Source organism: Anser anser (assembly GCF_964211835.1).
Source record: "Anser anser genome assembly, chromosome: 3".
NCBI lineage: Eukaryota > Metazoa > Chordata > Aves > Anseriformes > Anatidae > Anser > Anser anser.
The window spans coordinates 102,004,433-102,020,848 of NC_139722.1; the positions used below are offsets into that span (position 1 = coordinate 102,004,433).

At 36.2% G+C, this 16,416-nt stretch overlaps 1 protein-coding gene across 4 annotated transcripts in view; it reads left to right on the top strand.

The window, feature by feature from the left end:
- USH2A (usherin) overlaps positions 1-16,416 on the top strand; it is a 416,419-nt gene that overhangs the window by 47,583 nt on the left and 352,420 nt on the right. For all 4 annotated transcript variants that reach the window (XM_083828188.1, XM_083828190.1, XM_083828189.1 and 1 more), the window contains exons 4-9: positions 3,463-3,598; positions 4,597-4,660; positions 7,247-7,541; positions 8,850-9,034; positions 11,236-11,457; positions 12,770-12,863. In XM_083828188.1, the coding sequence (XP_083684314.1) occupies positions 3,463-3,598; positions 4,597-4,660; positions 7,247-7,541; positions 8,850-9,034; positions 11,236-11,457; positions 12,770-12,863 (996 nt within the window). The remainder of the gene's footprint in view (positions 1-3,462; positions 3,599-4,596; positions 4,661-7,246; positions 7,542-8,849; positions 9,035-11,235; positions 11,458-12,769; positions 12,864-16,416) is intronic.

Below are 16,416 nucleotides of genomic sequence, written 5' to 3' on the forward strand. Positions count from 1 at the left end.
TGCTCTGCAGGCTACCCTTTCCTACCTCTCTCTTCTCACTCTCCTGGAGCAAATTCCTATAGAACTTTATTTATGAAGACAATAGGGGAATAATCCCGTCCTCTCTATCAGATACCAGTAAAATTCATCTTTTTTTTCTGTGGTATTATGCGCAATTTAATGCTAATGCTCAGGAGACCTTAAACAACCACATCAAACAGCCGATTCAGTGCCAGCCTTCCTTCTTATTTAGCTCAGTCCAAACTGACACCAAACTTTGAGACATTCCTCTCCTCCCACAGTGGAAAGCCACTGGGATTTTTTTTTATCCCACACATGGTTTCCCTCCTACGTTTTCCTCCCATGTCAGATATTCATACCCCCTTTAATAACCAGCAGGGGGATCATTACATTGAGCTACTGCCAAATGCATAATGACTGCTGCCTTTGCCTTACACAGTCACTGCACTACTGATATCCAATTCAGCATTGTAAAGTGCTTAGGGCTACCTTGGGGATGTGCTATATTAAACCCAACTATTCTAAATCCTATTTAATATAAAGAGATTGTTGATGGGGGAGGGGAGAGGGAGATTTAAAATTGTCGTTAATCACCTATTTTCAACAAGTAAAAATACCTGATCGTTTAGGGCCCAATTCTGTCACTCTTAAGCCGTAAATAGTCCTGCTGATTTTAATAGGGGTACGTGAAGGCAAGTGGTCTGCTTACTGCTGGGGGAGGCAGAATGGGGCCCTACAGAAGCTGCAGCTGAGGTGCTAAGCTTGCAATGAGCTGTTGGGTGTGAGCGAGCCCATTTCTGAATTCCTCTTACAAATGTTTTACAGTGAAAACAGGAAATCGGAAACATGCTTCGTATCTGACTAAAAATAAGGGTACTCTTAAACTTGTAAAAGACAACATTTTTATTTGAATGATATGACAGAGCTGCCACAGAAGTGTTACCTGCTATAAAGAAAGCTTAAGAATTATTACCTTTATTAGACCAGTGACACTGAGCTTTAGCCATACATTTCTAACTTCTGTCCCTCTACAGAGACAATTTTCTTTTCTTAAATAAACTGTCATGCTAGTGTTAATATATTGTTGGCTCCCTCATACTCTGAGAATACTGCTGATATAAAACATGTATATGTTAGATTGGTAATAGTATCTTTAGTGTAGCTGACTAGAACAAATGTGTTTCCCTCATGGCTGTGCTAATGTGATAAAGGAAAATTGGCTGTTCATCAGCTTTCGGCTGGGTAAAGACAGTAGAGATGGAACCACATTCTTTTTTATGCATTAATACCACTGAGAACTTTTCACTAGTTATATTTCATGTGCGGGCATGTTGTGCAAAGATGTTGTAAAACATGAGATAATGCTACAAATAACAAAGTAGAAAAGCCTGTATCTTTTATGATGATAACAGTCAAACACCAAATGACAGTAACAGGCTGTAAAAAATGTGATGCAAAAATAAAATGCAATGTAACCACCATATACTTAGGCTCTTGCAAATAGGGCATCAGATGTTTAGAGGGCTTTGAATTAAAATTAAATAAAAAAGTGTTGTATTTAGGTCATTGATGTGTCAACAGAAAGGATAATTTAAAATGGAGAGAGATGTATTTTGAGTGGTGAAACTCATATGCAATAACTTTTGGAACAAATCTCAATGCTTAGTAATTATGATAATAGCCTTCAAATTTCCATCAGTGGAAGGACAATAAATTTTTCTGTCTTATTTTGGGAAATATGGACTGAATGTGGAAACAGCAATAAAGCTCAGCATGCATGTATATGTTTGAAAGTGCAGTTTAAGGAGAAAAATTCATTGTACAATTTGGTGTGAAACCAAAGGGGGGGGGGAGTGGAACAAAACAAACAAACAAAAAACCAAACCAAAACAACAAAGCCAGAAACCCCATCATATTTCATATTTTCTTTCTTAAAATACTGATAGACTCATGTTGCCTGAGGCATTGATGATGATCATCTGAGCTCAGATTTATAGATAATCGTGTCTGTTTATCTTGGTCTGAAATTTGAAACACTTTATTGGTGGAATAGCATTTTGAGTGCTTATACTGTGGTTTTCTAAGTGATTTTTTTTTTCAGGTTCTGGCTTTTCTTTTTGAAACAGATTATTCTGGTTTGTAAGCCTTCTGTTTGTCCTCACACATCTATTGTTCTTATTGGAAATGATTATTTCAGGTTTATTTTGATTTGCTTAGAGTGGGTATCAAGACAGACTAAAGCACTCTAGGTTTAGTTGACCTCTGTAGACACGATTCACCAGGCATCTATATCTGCAAAATGGGACAGGGATTCTGTAAACTGGCTAAAACAAAGCAGTGCTTCAAAATCTGAAGGTAACCAAGCTGTCAAGTGAAATAAGCCTTATGCAAGCTAAATATTTTTAAAATCATGTAATTTGAATTTTGCAAATAAATTGCTTTCTGAAATGAGATTAAGTTTGTTAAGTGAGCTATTCAATAGAGTTTGAAAGTTTTGAATAAATTGAAAATAGTTTCAGTAATTAACTTCATTAATGGGAAGCTGACTACAGCCATGATTACTCCAATTTTCATCTTATCCCTGTATTTTTAAAAATTAAATTATTGAATTCCATAAAACGTAAGACTGAAAGGCACTTCCATATTATTAAACTTTGTCCAGTTTTATGTAACATAAACATGGATTTTTAATGAAAAAAAAATAAAATAAAACTTTGTAAAAGCTCAGCATTGTGTGACTTTGTGGAGCTGGGAGAATGCCATAAAGTATTTCTATGAACATTCGCTCAAATTTAAAATGAATTGGCAGGGAAGGGAATGCTTGCAGAAAAGAATACCCTGGAGTGCAGATTGAGCACATATTCCTAGCCAAGGGTTCCCTTGATGTAAGGGAATTTCCCACTGGGTGTAAAGCAGATGTAGCCAGATCCTATACCATTCCCTTCAGCCCTTGTAAGAAGAAGCATGCCGGGGCCAGCGAGGCATTTTGGAGGGGTGTTCGAAGCCTGGCTGAGATATGCTGCATTTGGTTATCCTGAGTATAGTAGATGGTCCCTTCAGGCCTGTATGAGCTGATGTGTATGAGAAGAGCTCTGACAGCTATAACATGTGCCCATGGCCTGAAGTGGTGAAGTAGCTGTAACCAGTTTTGTACCTTGTGAAACAGACCCTTGCTTTTTTCTCTCTTCCCCCACCCTGCCAGATCACCGTACTGTAGATTCTTTGATTTAAACACTGTAGAAATTTTATAGTCTATGCATCTGAATAATCATCTTGTTAACTGGATTGCTAATGGGTGGACAGAAAGGAGGTAACTACTTTCAGTAGGCACCATAGGTAGAGGCATGCTGCCAAGTAGGTTGAAGTAATGTTAATGGTTAATCAAGGATAGATACAACATGTACTGAAATCAAAAGGATTGCATAACGAAGCATGTATTTGCCCATTTTGTTAATTCTATAGGTGCATCACAGCAGAATTAGTTTCTTCTTGAATGGCTGGGAAGATGACAGCACACCTTTTGATTCAAGGATTCTTGTGGGACCAGTTGCAGATGGTAATGCTGATGGTACACTGCAAATCGGACAAAGCTTCACAGGTAAATCTCATGCTATTTTTAGCTCTGGAACTATTTCAGAATGTGATGTTACTGCATATAGGTGGTTTTTTCTGCTTTGTGCAACACACCGGGCCCTAAAGTGACACATTCTATTAATTTACAATCACAGCTTTTCTTAGTAAATAAATGAAATTATTTCAGAATGGGATTGTCCATGGCCACTAGACTACGCTCCTGTTCAGAGTCAGGAATAGAGATGCAGGTTTTTGACTCTTCATGTTCTTCAGTTTCATCAATGCTAATGTAAACCACTAGCAGAATGAGGACCACTCGGCCTCTAGTGATGCCTGATAGCATTATTCTTCATCAACATCTAGAATTTTGTGTGCTACAGTCTGACATGATCACTGCAGAACAGCTTCAGGATGTTTTGTTGCTCTACACAAAATCTTGGCTCTGCAAATGTAAGAACTCTTCAGGAATGTGCAGAATTTGAAGCGAACTCCTAAATATAACTATATGTCACTTAAACAACTTTAGGTGCTTTTGGGCAAGAAAGTCATTCTGTGTCCCATTTCTTAATGCTTGTATTTGGAAATGTATTTTGTTATGATTTTGATTCTGAATACCCAACAACTAATAAATGTATAAAGAAAGGAGTACTTTAAAATGCTTTTTATCTTTAGTGTATAAATTGATAGGTACAGTTGTACCTACTGTATCTCTTCTCTAATTAGAGGTGGCACATGGACTGGCTCATTACTTCTGTCTAATGAGCCGATCCTTGTGCCACCTCTCTAATCAGAAAAGAGATAGGTACAAAATGTTCTTATAAAGTTATTATAAATCATTCTTTTTTATCAAAAAATTAAGTCACTGCCCTCTATAGTTTTGTCCAGATCCAAGATGGTTTCATTCAGTAGGAGTAATCGTGCAAGAGAGATCTCTGTGTGCTGAATTAAAGGTGCTCTCATGCAGTGCAAAGCTGCCTTTTGTTCAACAGGATTTGATTATTTACTTGTAGTATATTTTCTTAGGTTTAGAGCAATTTGTTGGAAGAATGCAAGACTTTCGATTTTACCCAGTGGCACTTTCAAACAGGTAAAAAGAACCTTTCTTTCTTTTCTTTTCTTTTTTTTTTTTTTTTAAAAAAAGTGTGATAACGGGAAAGAATAAATAACAATATGCTTACTTCCCTGAGTATGGTGCTTTTCATATGTCTCCTTTAAGTATTGCTTCTGATGACCTCGTTTACTGGACATCATTTCAAACCTGATTTTTAATCTAAAAAGTCTTGAGTTAAAATAATTTTAACATTTTGCTTTTGAAATGTTCCTTAAGTATATGTAGTAAAACTCATTATTAAATGTGTGCTTTCCTTGCTACCGTTGTCCCTGTTGCAACCTGACTTAGCAGATGTTCTAGCAGAGACTAGATCTAGTTGCTAGATTTCAATAAGCTACCTGGTGTTATCAACTCAACATAATTCCGACATTATAATGTGTTCTAGTAAGCTTGGATCTGTTAGATGAGACTTGCCAAGCTTCCACAGAGCTTCATGTAAGCTGTGGGCAATTTCTTCCTTAAAGTACTTCAGACAGGCTGCCCCTTGTATAGTCTTATTCTCCAAAAGAAGGAATAAAGCCTGCTGATGTTCCCAGCTGGGCAGCATCCTTACGTCCTTGGCTTCTGGACAGTTGTCTGAAATTGTTTAGCCCCTACAGCAAGGCTTACTGGTAAGCAGATCTCTCTGTCGTGGGTTTCAGTGAGAAACTGCTGTTGTTTGTCAAGTGCAGTCTTTACTCCCACCTTCTCAGAAGCACTCACAGAAAAATGCCTTGGTCTCAAGGGAGAGGAAGAGAGGGCCAGTCCCGTTTACACCAGTCTAAAACTCGTAATTCGAAGGAAGAAGAGGACAGGCAATCCAGCTAGTCATCATGCTGGCTTAGTGGCTGACAGCTTGGCTTCTGTGCTTAGTGATTCCTTTCCTCTAGCCTTCCCATGGTATCAGACGTCGATGTGGTATTCTTGACACCCTCCCTGCCCCCCAACCCCCTATCCCAAGAGGCTATTGTCTTAATTCTTCATTGCTTTCTGTATTAGATTGTCCCCATAAGCCTCCAATGACTTTGCCAGCTCAGCCCATGTAGCCCTGGGCCAATTGCTTTGACATCCTCCATCCCCGAGGCCAAATTACAGTTGCCACTGCAATTTCTGTTGCCCTCCAGCCTCCCTTCCTAGTGTGTTACACAGAGATGTTACCTTTGTTATCCAGCTCATGCTGGATTAATCTAGTCAATTCAAGCTGGCCAGAAAAAGTCAGGTCCTATTAGTCTGTGTGGTGCTTCTGGGTAGGCTAAGCTCAGCAACACTTGTGAGTGCAGACCTTAAGGCTACTTAATGATAGTCTTTCAATAAGATGTAGAGCAGTTTCCTAGGAGCTCAGATGTCTGCAGGACATTGCAATGAGCTGATCTCCTGTGAATTTAAAGTATTAATACAAATCTGAATTCCAAATTGCACAAAAATCATGTTTGTTGTATATTCTTTCAGAGCAATGCTTGTCAAATCCATTGAACTACAGTTTAAGTCAGTGAAATTAATACAGTTTAAAAATTGAAAGATAAGGTATTTTACAGTGTTGAGAACTAATGATGACTTTGTTGATGCAGTTTTATATCCGCAAGTAACTTGGTTCAAAACGTTTATGTGGGATAAACTATGAATGCAAGTCCTACTTGCATATGAATTAATTTAAGTTTATGGCTGTCTGAAAGGTTCTGTTACTTTGTATTTATATCTTAATGAGTATATAAAAATTATGTTCCTACTGGAAAATAGGGACATGGGAAAATTAATAATTTTTAATTCAAAAATTTCATACCTTCTGGGCTCACAATAACCTTTTACACAGAGAGGAGCAGATAAAGGTTTAGCTAACCAGCCCACGTCATTCATCTGCCTGCCTACCTATGTAATTACCTATTTTTTTGGATTACTGATGTCAATGGGAACTGAAGTTATTTAATTGCTTTGATATAGGCTGTAAGAAGCTACTAGAATGATCCCAGACTGGGGTAGTCAAATCAGTGGACTTGTGTATTAGAGTTGCTAAAAGGGAAAATATTTTTATGTGTTGTCTAATGTGTAGCTTGATACTTCTCAAGCTGGTCTTTTTGGAGAGTTTGAGAGAGAACATTCAATTCACCTGTGGTTATGCCTCATAATATGCCAATACTATGGTTATACTTCAGAACAGTGTCCAAATCAGTGAGTGGAATCAGACATGGTGCCATAATAAAATATTGATAAGAGTTTTTCACAGTTTTTCTCCTTGCATCTAGGGCTGGATTAATTCCATCTATCTTTAGATATCCCAGGAAGGAACTTTTTTCCCTTGTCTCTGTATGTTCGTGGAGCTCCATATAATGTGGTCTGGAGCAATGAAAGCAAGTCAGAGCACTTCTTTACACTTGTGAAGATGCCTGCTGCTTGCCATTGATTAAGTAGGGACCCTGGGTGGCCTGATTCCTAGGTGATTGCCCCATTTATGTGAGATGAAACCAGGCCTTAGGGCTTCTAGAGTAATCTAAGTTGAATTTTGTTTAATCTATGAGCCTTGAGGCACAAAGTGGCACTTGTCATTTTTTATCATGTATGTAATTGCTTTTTTATATGCCATGACAGAGACATTTTGGAAGTATTCTCTGGAAAATTTCCTCATCTGCATACCCAATCCGAGTGCCGCTGTCCTGGAAGTCATCCCCGGGTACACCCCTTGATACAGAGGTACTGCATCCCTAATGGTGCAGATGATACTACTAATGACAGAGTACTGAGGCTGGATGCAGAAGCCCATCCTCTGTATTACATCAATGATGATGACATTGGGACCACCTGGATTTCATCTGTGTTTGCTAATACTGTAGGTCTAGATCGTGGTGTTTCTATCACAATAGACTTACAAAATGGACAGTATCAGGTAATGAGAAGATTGCATTTGCTATTTATTAAATACAAACTAGGAAGAGATTTCATGTACACTTTCAAATTTTGGGGAGATTCAAATCTTGTGCTTTAAGATGTTATCATTAAGGGGACAGAAAGAAAACTTCCATTATCAGCAGGAAGCAATGCATTATAATTATTGTTATGGAGCCTTTCTTTTGATGTGCCTTGTCTGTTCCAAGCAGTAATCTGGATTAGATGTAACAAAGTGAATATTTGTATGAAGACACCAATATTTAGAAATTGGTTGCCATCTTTTAACTTGAATTTGTAAATTTCAATCTCAATTTTAATATCTATTAAAATATCAGATGCACATTGTATGAGTTCTGATAGGAAGCTGGCTGCAGTCAAATGGAATTTAAAAAATCTGTGGCACACTAGCATGTCATAAGGGGTCTCTGTTGTGTGGATGTTCTTGAGGTGGTGTTTTAGCCACTTGAGCAGTATGGGAGGAGATTCCTGAAGATGCCACATTGCAACCTAACACTTCACTATGCTGCTGATGGCAAACATCAGGTAGTCTTGGAAGGAGGCACTCATCAGTAGTGGAGCTGGATTCACAGTAAGGTCTCTACCAACTTGCCATGTATTTTGACAGAAAGGAGTCAAGTTCATGCTTCAGTTACTAGTAATGCTTATTCTACCTACCTTTTTTTTCCCTTATTTGTCATTAATGTGGAGAAGGTAAAGAATATGATGGCAAGTTTTGGCTGCACAAAGACCATTATTTAAAAGCCAATTCAGATATATGTGAAGTTTTAAAATTGGCTTATTTGACACGTACAAATTTCTACATAAGCAGTATACTTGAAGAAGTCTTCTTCAGCACAACACAGGTATCAGATTGGATTCCAAGCTGAAAATAGGAAAATTGCTTTAAAAAATAAAAATTACCTTTCATCAGACAAACAGCTCATAAAATGTTTGCCAGTGCAAGACTATGCTCTTCGTTTTTGCCAAAATCAATGTTACAGTAACAAATGATGAACTTGGCTTTGTAGTACAATTTCAAATGGTCTTCAAGAAAAAATGAAGAATTTTGACGCAACAGCTCAGTTGCTCTGTAATAATGTCTGAGAGATCAGAGAACTTGTTTAACAACAAAAAGGTTTATGTTTGTCTTTAATCTGGAATGTATGGACTGAAATATTTGTTGGTTTTTTTTCCATAAATGGTAAAACATACTATATTGTCTCATTGAAACAAAAATTGGTGTTTATATTCTCACTATTTTACAACACAGTCATTAATATCAGTTCATAAATTTATCTTCTTGTAGGTGTTCTACATTGTACTGCAGTTCTTTAGCCCACATCCTGAAGCAATAAGAATTGAAAGGAAAAAAAGAGATGATCTAAAGTGGGAAGACTGGCAATATTTTGCTAAAAATTGCAGTATTTTTGGAATGGATAATAATGGATCTCTGGAAAAACCAGACTCCGTCAACTGTCTCCAGCTTCCTAGGTATGAGTGTGTATTATCTGCATAATACAGATGCTTTGAACAGGTAACATCCTGACACAATTCATTTCCATGTCCGACTGAGATAGAATCTTTTAATTTGACGTAATCATTTATTATAGGCTGCTAAGGATAATAAAAGATCCCAGATCTGACCTTTCGATTGAAGATCACCAAAAGGTCATCTGTTGCTTTTATCAGATTTCAGACATTGAGGAATGTGACTCAGTTGACTGTCTTATTTTTGAGTTAGATTTCTGCAATTTTGTGTGCTTGTGTTTTGTGGGACTATTATTGTCAGTAGAATTACAGAACACTGAAATAAAGAGTGGAGGAAGGTACTGATATAATAGATCGGTTGTAACTATCTAGTGAATATGAATGTATTCCTTCTGATGTCTGATAAAGCAAGTTGGACTGGAGCTTAGGACAGAAGGCAAGCTTAAGTACAAAATCCAGTCGTTCAATCTTACTACTAATCAAGCAAAACACATGAGAAATGGGTTGGAAAATGTATCTTTAAGCTTTTTAATCTTTCTAAGCAAGAACCAAAATAAAATCTGGGGGAAGGGCCAAGAAAAATCATTACATTTCAGAAACATGTTGCAAGCCTTTTTACTAGACAACATGTGCAAATTTAGAATTAAATGTTCATAACATATATACATAACATTTATACATAAATGTATTTATAACATTTATACATAAATATAGCAGATAACACATATAATACATAACTAATATATATAGCTTTGCACACACATGTGCAAACATATATATATATATATATTTGAATCTATACCACTACAGATATTCAAATGCGTCATCTCTTGCCTGATCTCAGGTGTCAGTCAGTATTAGGCTTGTTTGGTACTCGGCTGGAAATCAGTCAGAAAATACAGTACCAGGTGCTGTAGGCATTTTGCTTTTTTCCTGTTTCACTTCTGCTGCCTTCCTAAGACTTTTCAAGTGTCAGCATCTTTGTCTGTTCTCCAGGAGTTCAGTATTCTGAGGAGAGGAGCATTAGGTCATCTGAGTTACACCAGTTTTCAGCAGGGCACTTTGGGCTTTATTGCCGATCTTTGGAGCAGAGGATAGAGGAGAAGGGAAATCTTTTAAGTAAGCCAGTCATTCTTTGATAAATAACCCAAATTAGGTGTATTGCCCTATTCAGTCCAGAAGTATGTATATTTATATTTTCTAAAAAGAAGAGTTAATTATGAACTGTCTCCATAAATGTTTTATGAGTGACATGGTTTCTTCCCTTCAATTATGCTGTAAATGATGATAGGAAGTGATATGAATGAATGATTTTGGGTTCATCTGATGTGCAGAAAGCTCAGTTTAAAAGATAAGAAACATCCCCTGCAAATGGTGAGTATTCAGTGTACTCAAAGAGGAGTTACTGTTGCAATAATGTTCCATGTCTGTTCCCACCTCACCCCATAGCTTTAAGTGCCAAGACAGGTGTCCAAGTTCTGTCCTAGTTTTAGACACAAGTGTGCTTGTATCCTTGTGGCCAGAACTCCTTCAGATGGCACAGAGGGCAAGTGACTGGCTTTAAAATCCTTACCATGGCTCAAAGGTTCATAGTTTGCTGACCACATTAGTTAGTACCTAATGGGCATTTTTGTAATCTTGAGGAAATGACAGTGATTAAGGTTTGTATTTCTATACTTTGTACCATGTCTGTAAGTCACTGGAATACCTTAAAGTATAATCATTTCTGTATGTTTTTAATGTGTTTAGCAGATAAATAATTAACAATGTGGGCATGTTAATTATGTTACTCATCTGAATGAATTCCTTATGTAGTTCAAGCATAGTTCATGTTTTTTAGAGACACTTAAATGTTTTTTTTAAAATTTAGTGTAAATGTCACTTTATCACTGTTGCACTTTATTCATATTTTGAAGTTGCCTTTTAGAGGCTTTACCTTTACTTGGAAACTTAGAGTCTGGAGAACAGAATGGGAGTTTGAGGAAAACAGACATGTAGAGGGCATTTCCTTTCCCCTGCTTGAATACTGGTGACTAGACTAGAAATCAACTGACGTAAGAATTTTCCTCAGAAAAATAAATAAATAAATAAATAAATATTATAGTATGGAGACCATCTCTAAGAAAGCAGATACTGAGAGATGGAATCTGTAAAATATGTCAAATTTTGATTTTCATTTGTTTTCCTCTTCTTTATTTAAACAGATTTACACCATACTCCCGTGGTAATCTAACCTTTAGTGTTCTTACTCCGGAACCAAATCACCGACCTGGTTATAATGATTTTTACAATACTCCGTCTCTCCAAGAATTTGTAAAAGCTACACAAGTGAGGATTCATCTCCGTGGCCAATATCATACTAATGAGTCTTGGGTAAATTTTAGGCACAGATACTATGGAGTTAATGAAGTTACAGTCAGTGGAAGGTAGGTGTTACTGTAACTCTTCCACCCCACTCATCACTGCCTCCAACTACTAAAGCTGTACTAAATATGTAATTACATGCCTAAAATTTCTTCAAGTTGTTCTGCTTTTACATTTATGAGGGAGAAAGGAAATTTGGTCTGAAGCAGTGCATCAGTTTTGAAATAACTGGTGTGCAGATTTTTTAAACATTTCTTCACTCATTATTTTAAAATTAATTATACTTATTACACAAATCTATCAAAAGCACTCCTTTCTTTGGAATTATCAAAGCCTCTAAGCAAAGGCTTATGATTGAAACCATGGTTTATGCTTTACTTCAGTAGCTTTTCCAAGTTTCATTATAGATTCCCAGACATGGCAATTTTAACAGTTTTAATACAGAGCTCATTCTTTGTTTTAGCTGCAGTTTTCCATTTAAACTGGGCAGCTGTCAGTAAAAGTGTTACATTATCTGTGACTGACAACTTTATTGTATATGGTAAGTGTGCTGTCTTGTGAAAGGACTAATTATGCCCTGTAAATAACATGGAAATTTGGCAATGAAACAATTTCCAAGAAGCATATGGTGCAGATTTTTGTTAATAAGTGTTATTTCTGAAATAATTTCAGTAGAGATCATTTGGAGAGAAAGCACCCTATCAAAGGTAACATTTACCTTAAGGTCTTCTACACTACTAATGTTTTGATTATTGATTTAGATGCGTCGTGATAATCCTTTTACTACAACAGCTACAATTTTGGTGATTATGTCACAATAAAATAATTTCAATTGTAGCTTGCAAAATGATACGATGCCTTCAGAAAAGCAGCCCTTCAGGTGGAGTGGGATGGTTATTGTCTATTAACTAATACTTTATGAATATTTTATTTTAATAAGTCCTGGACATTTTAAATGAGATGAAATAATCTAGACAGTTATGCTTGATATGGTTAAGATTCCTTGAAAAATTATAGCCACACTGTAGAGCTTAATATTGGCAAAAATGCCATTTTACATATGCATATTATATACTGAAATTGAATATGTTTTCATTAATTTAACATATTTTCATTACATGTTATGTAAGGCAACAGTAGCTCTAATGCAGGCTTTTTTTCTTGCAAATCAATTCTTGATACTTACAAATGTGTTCAATGAAGTCTTTTTTTTTGTAGGTTACTGCACTTTTAAACATTCTCTTCTGTGTTTTATTTGTTTGTAATAAAAACTGGACTATTTTTTAAAATAAAATTATATTCATGACTGTTATATATTGTTGCAGAGATGTGTTTCGTGTTTGATTTTTAATTCACTACCTGTTGTTCTTTCAGGTGTAATTGTCATGGCCATGCTGATAATTGTGACACAGCTATGGAACCATACAGATGTCTGTGCGTCAAGGAAAGCTACACAGAAGGAAATAATGTTAGTGTCTCATCCACTTCACCTATGAACTGCCTCAAATCTGGGATTTTAGGCTTGGTAATGTGTGCGTGCATGTGTATATATGTTACTGTTGTCCTAGCTTTTATAGAAAATTTGCCGTATCAGGCTTTGTATTAAGTAAATAAATAATAATAATAAAAAACTTCCTTCAAAAGCCATTCTACCACAGAATATTAGCAGAACTGTGTTCAGATATTTGATTTGTTAGATGAATAAGTCAGTTTTAAACATCAGATGCAAATCTGAATTTAAACTATAATCCAATAAAGATTATGGCTTTACCTACTGTTCCAGCTAGCAAACAATCTCTAGAGCAAAAATATACTGAAGACTTTAGTCCTAATTCATCCAAGTTCCGTGGTCGGAGTGCAAAAGACAAAAACATGCAGTTCAGCTTCCAGTTTAATTTCATATGAAAGTGACCAGTTCAAGTGCTGCAAAGCAGCTCCACGATTCAAACCAAAGCAGAGTCAATGCAGAATATTTGTGCTAAAATTGCCTAATCCAAGGGAAAACAATAACATAGATTTACCTTCTTAGACTTGGAACATCTGTTGATAGCAGTCTCTCTGAATTCAGCTAAGAATGCAATCTTTTAGTACAGTTATTTTTTTTAAATATATGTAAGGAAGAGTTAAAACATTTCGGACTTGATTTTAAATGTCTTCTGCATAGTTGAACATGGTTAAGAAAATACTGAGACTTGCCCGTACGTATTTATTTGGAAGTCATTCTCCTGGGGGTCTTACTGAATATTTTGATTTAAACCAGGGATTTGGGTGGTGGTGTTTAAAAACACTGAAAATTGAGTTTTGATCTTATTTACTTAAGGACTGTAAAATGCTGATTACCCATACTTTTTACAGTTATGTATGACATCTGGCTGTCCTTAAAATAATCGTTAATAGCAACATGATTGTTCTAATAAAAGAACAAATTTAATATTACTTTTTAATGCACTGTTTTCAGACAATAGGTGTTAAGGTTAATCTCTTCTTGGAACTAGAACTTAAAGGCTGTATTTTAAAGAAAATCTAAATAAAAAAATCTAAATATAATCTAGAAAATACATTCTTACCACTGCTGTGTTCTTAATAACAGTATATCTCCATAATAAGAGATGTAGTGAGGTACAGTATGTAGCTGAAACTTAACAGGTTGCAAAATTTTAATTTTCCTAATTTTAGAAGTCTTGGTCAGAGAGAATCAATATGGGGATCTGAGTATAACTCATGGTCTTCTAGAGAAATATGTAGAGGATACCTTAGGATAATGATGCCAGATTGTACTTAATTTCTGAAACAGAGTGGTTGACCTCTCAAGAGGTTGCTGTAGCAAATGCTGGTGAAGAGACTAATCATAACGGAAGGCCTTATTTGGTTGACAAATTTTTTTATTTTTTTTATTTTCTTAATGAAGTGCATTAAACAGTTTAATTTCCAAAGAAATATTGTACTTGTAACATGTTTTCCTTGACTATAAGTACAAAGTTGGGAGAAGACATTGCATTCTTTTATCTCTATCAAGTGCTGAGGCAAATTAGAAGACTAAGTTGAGTTGCTTGTGATAGTCTAGGAGCTTTCCACTTGGCAAAAGTGGGGAAAAAAAGCTTGTATTTTCAGCTGAACTGTATTCACAAATACATGTATGCTTTGAAAATACCTTATGTAGAATTATACTTTATGTTGAAGTATATAAATTTAAGTTAATTAAATCTACTGTAGTTGTTATAGAACCATAGGATTATTTAGGTTGGAAAAGACTTAAGATCATCAAGTCCAACCATCATACACTACTGAGTCTACCACTAAACCATGTCCCTAAGTGCCGCATCCACATGTCTCTTAAACCCCTCCAGGGAGTGCAACTCCACCACTTCCCTGGGCAATCCATTCCAATACCTAACCACCCTTTCTGTGAAGAAATCCCTCCTTATACCTAATCTAAACTTCCCTGAACACAGCTTGAAGCTGTTTCCTTGTGTGCTATCACTTTTCACCTGAGGGAAGAAATCAACACCTTCCTCACTGCAGCCTCATTTCAAGTAGTTGTAGGGAGCAATGGGGTTTCCTGTCAGCCTCCTTTTCTCCAGACTAAAAAACCCCAGTTCCTTCAGCCTTCTGCCACCATTCATATGTCTTGATTTCCAGTCCATTCACCAGCTTCATTGCTCTTCTCTGAATGCGTTCCAGCAATTCAATATCCTTCTTGTAGTGAGTGGCCCAAAACTGAATGCAATGTTTGAGGACTGGTCTCACCGGAGCTGAGTACAGAGGGACAATCCCTTCCCTAGTCCTGCTGGCCACACTATTTCTGATACAAGCCAGAGTGCCATTGGTGGTCTTGGCCACCTAGGCACACTAGTGGCTCGTGGTCAGCCAGATGTCCACCAGCACCTCCGAGGTTCTTTTCTGCCAGGAGATTATAAATTTTCATTGATTATTTCTATAATTGCTAGCTTTAGTGCATATCATACAGTTGGTAGCAATCATATTGCATTTTGTGAACTGGCAAATACACTTTTTCTCTGCTCTGTGATGAAATCAATTGTCATTAGATATGGTGGCTTTGAGACGGGGCTCTGAACCATCTGCATAGTTTAATACAACAATACTGTAAACTTTAAATTAGTGAGTTGAATATGTGTGGGCTTGCCACGCTTTTCCCCATTAATGCAGAACAAATAAATTCCTGTACAAGTCATTCTTGTAGTAATACAAAGGTGGTGTCAACTTTAAAATGATGTATCAGTTAAGAAGTTCTGTATTTGCTGTATTATCTGCTGACACCTGTGAATATTTTAGCCAAAGACATTTCTGTGTTTCCACCAAGTTTAATATGGATAATTTATCTTAAAAAAAAAAAAAAAAAAAAGGTTAAGAAAACATGAGTTACATCAAAGAATTGAATCCCACAATCCCACTGAATGCTGGATTTCTGTTGTGAGTAGGCTGTATTCCTTGTTACATTTATGGCTGTTGGAAACAGGCTTTCTAAAAACTAAGAAGCTGTTTCAGAATAGCAACAGTGGTAGCAAAGGAGAAACTATGCTTAGAAAACAAACAAACAAACAAAAAACCAGAACCAAGCAGTCTGTGCTTGCTGGGAGAGATGAAGTGTTAGCCTGAGTGTATGTGATACTGTGTTTTAAGGATCATGTAACTTTTTTTTTTTTAATATACTTTTCTATTTTGTTAAACTGAAACGTATAAAATAGGATCTACAGTCGAAGAGGGATTTACACAGAAATTTGAAGTTTTTAGGAAGGTCAAATTAGAAAAAATATCAAACTGACAATGTCTCTTTAATTAGAACACACATTGTGAAATGTTTCTTTGTAAGGATTAATTATAAATATTTAATAAATCTGGAAGTTCACCAAGCACTCTTGCAAGACTTATAGTACGTTGTGAAAATAAATATATTTTAATGATTTATCTGCTTTATCAGATATTTTCTGTCAACGTTAATGGGTTATTCCAGTGAGTGTCATATTTTTGATTTGGTGTATGCGCATTGTAACTATAATTTC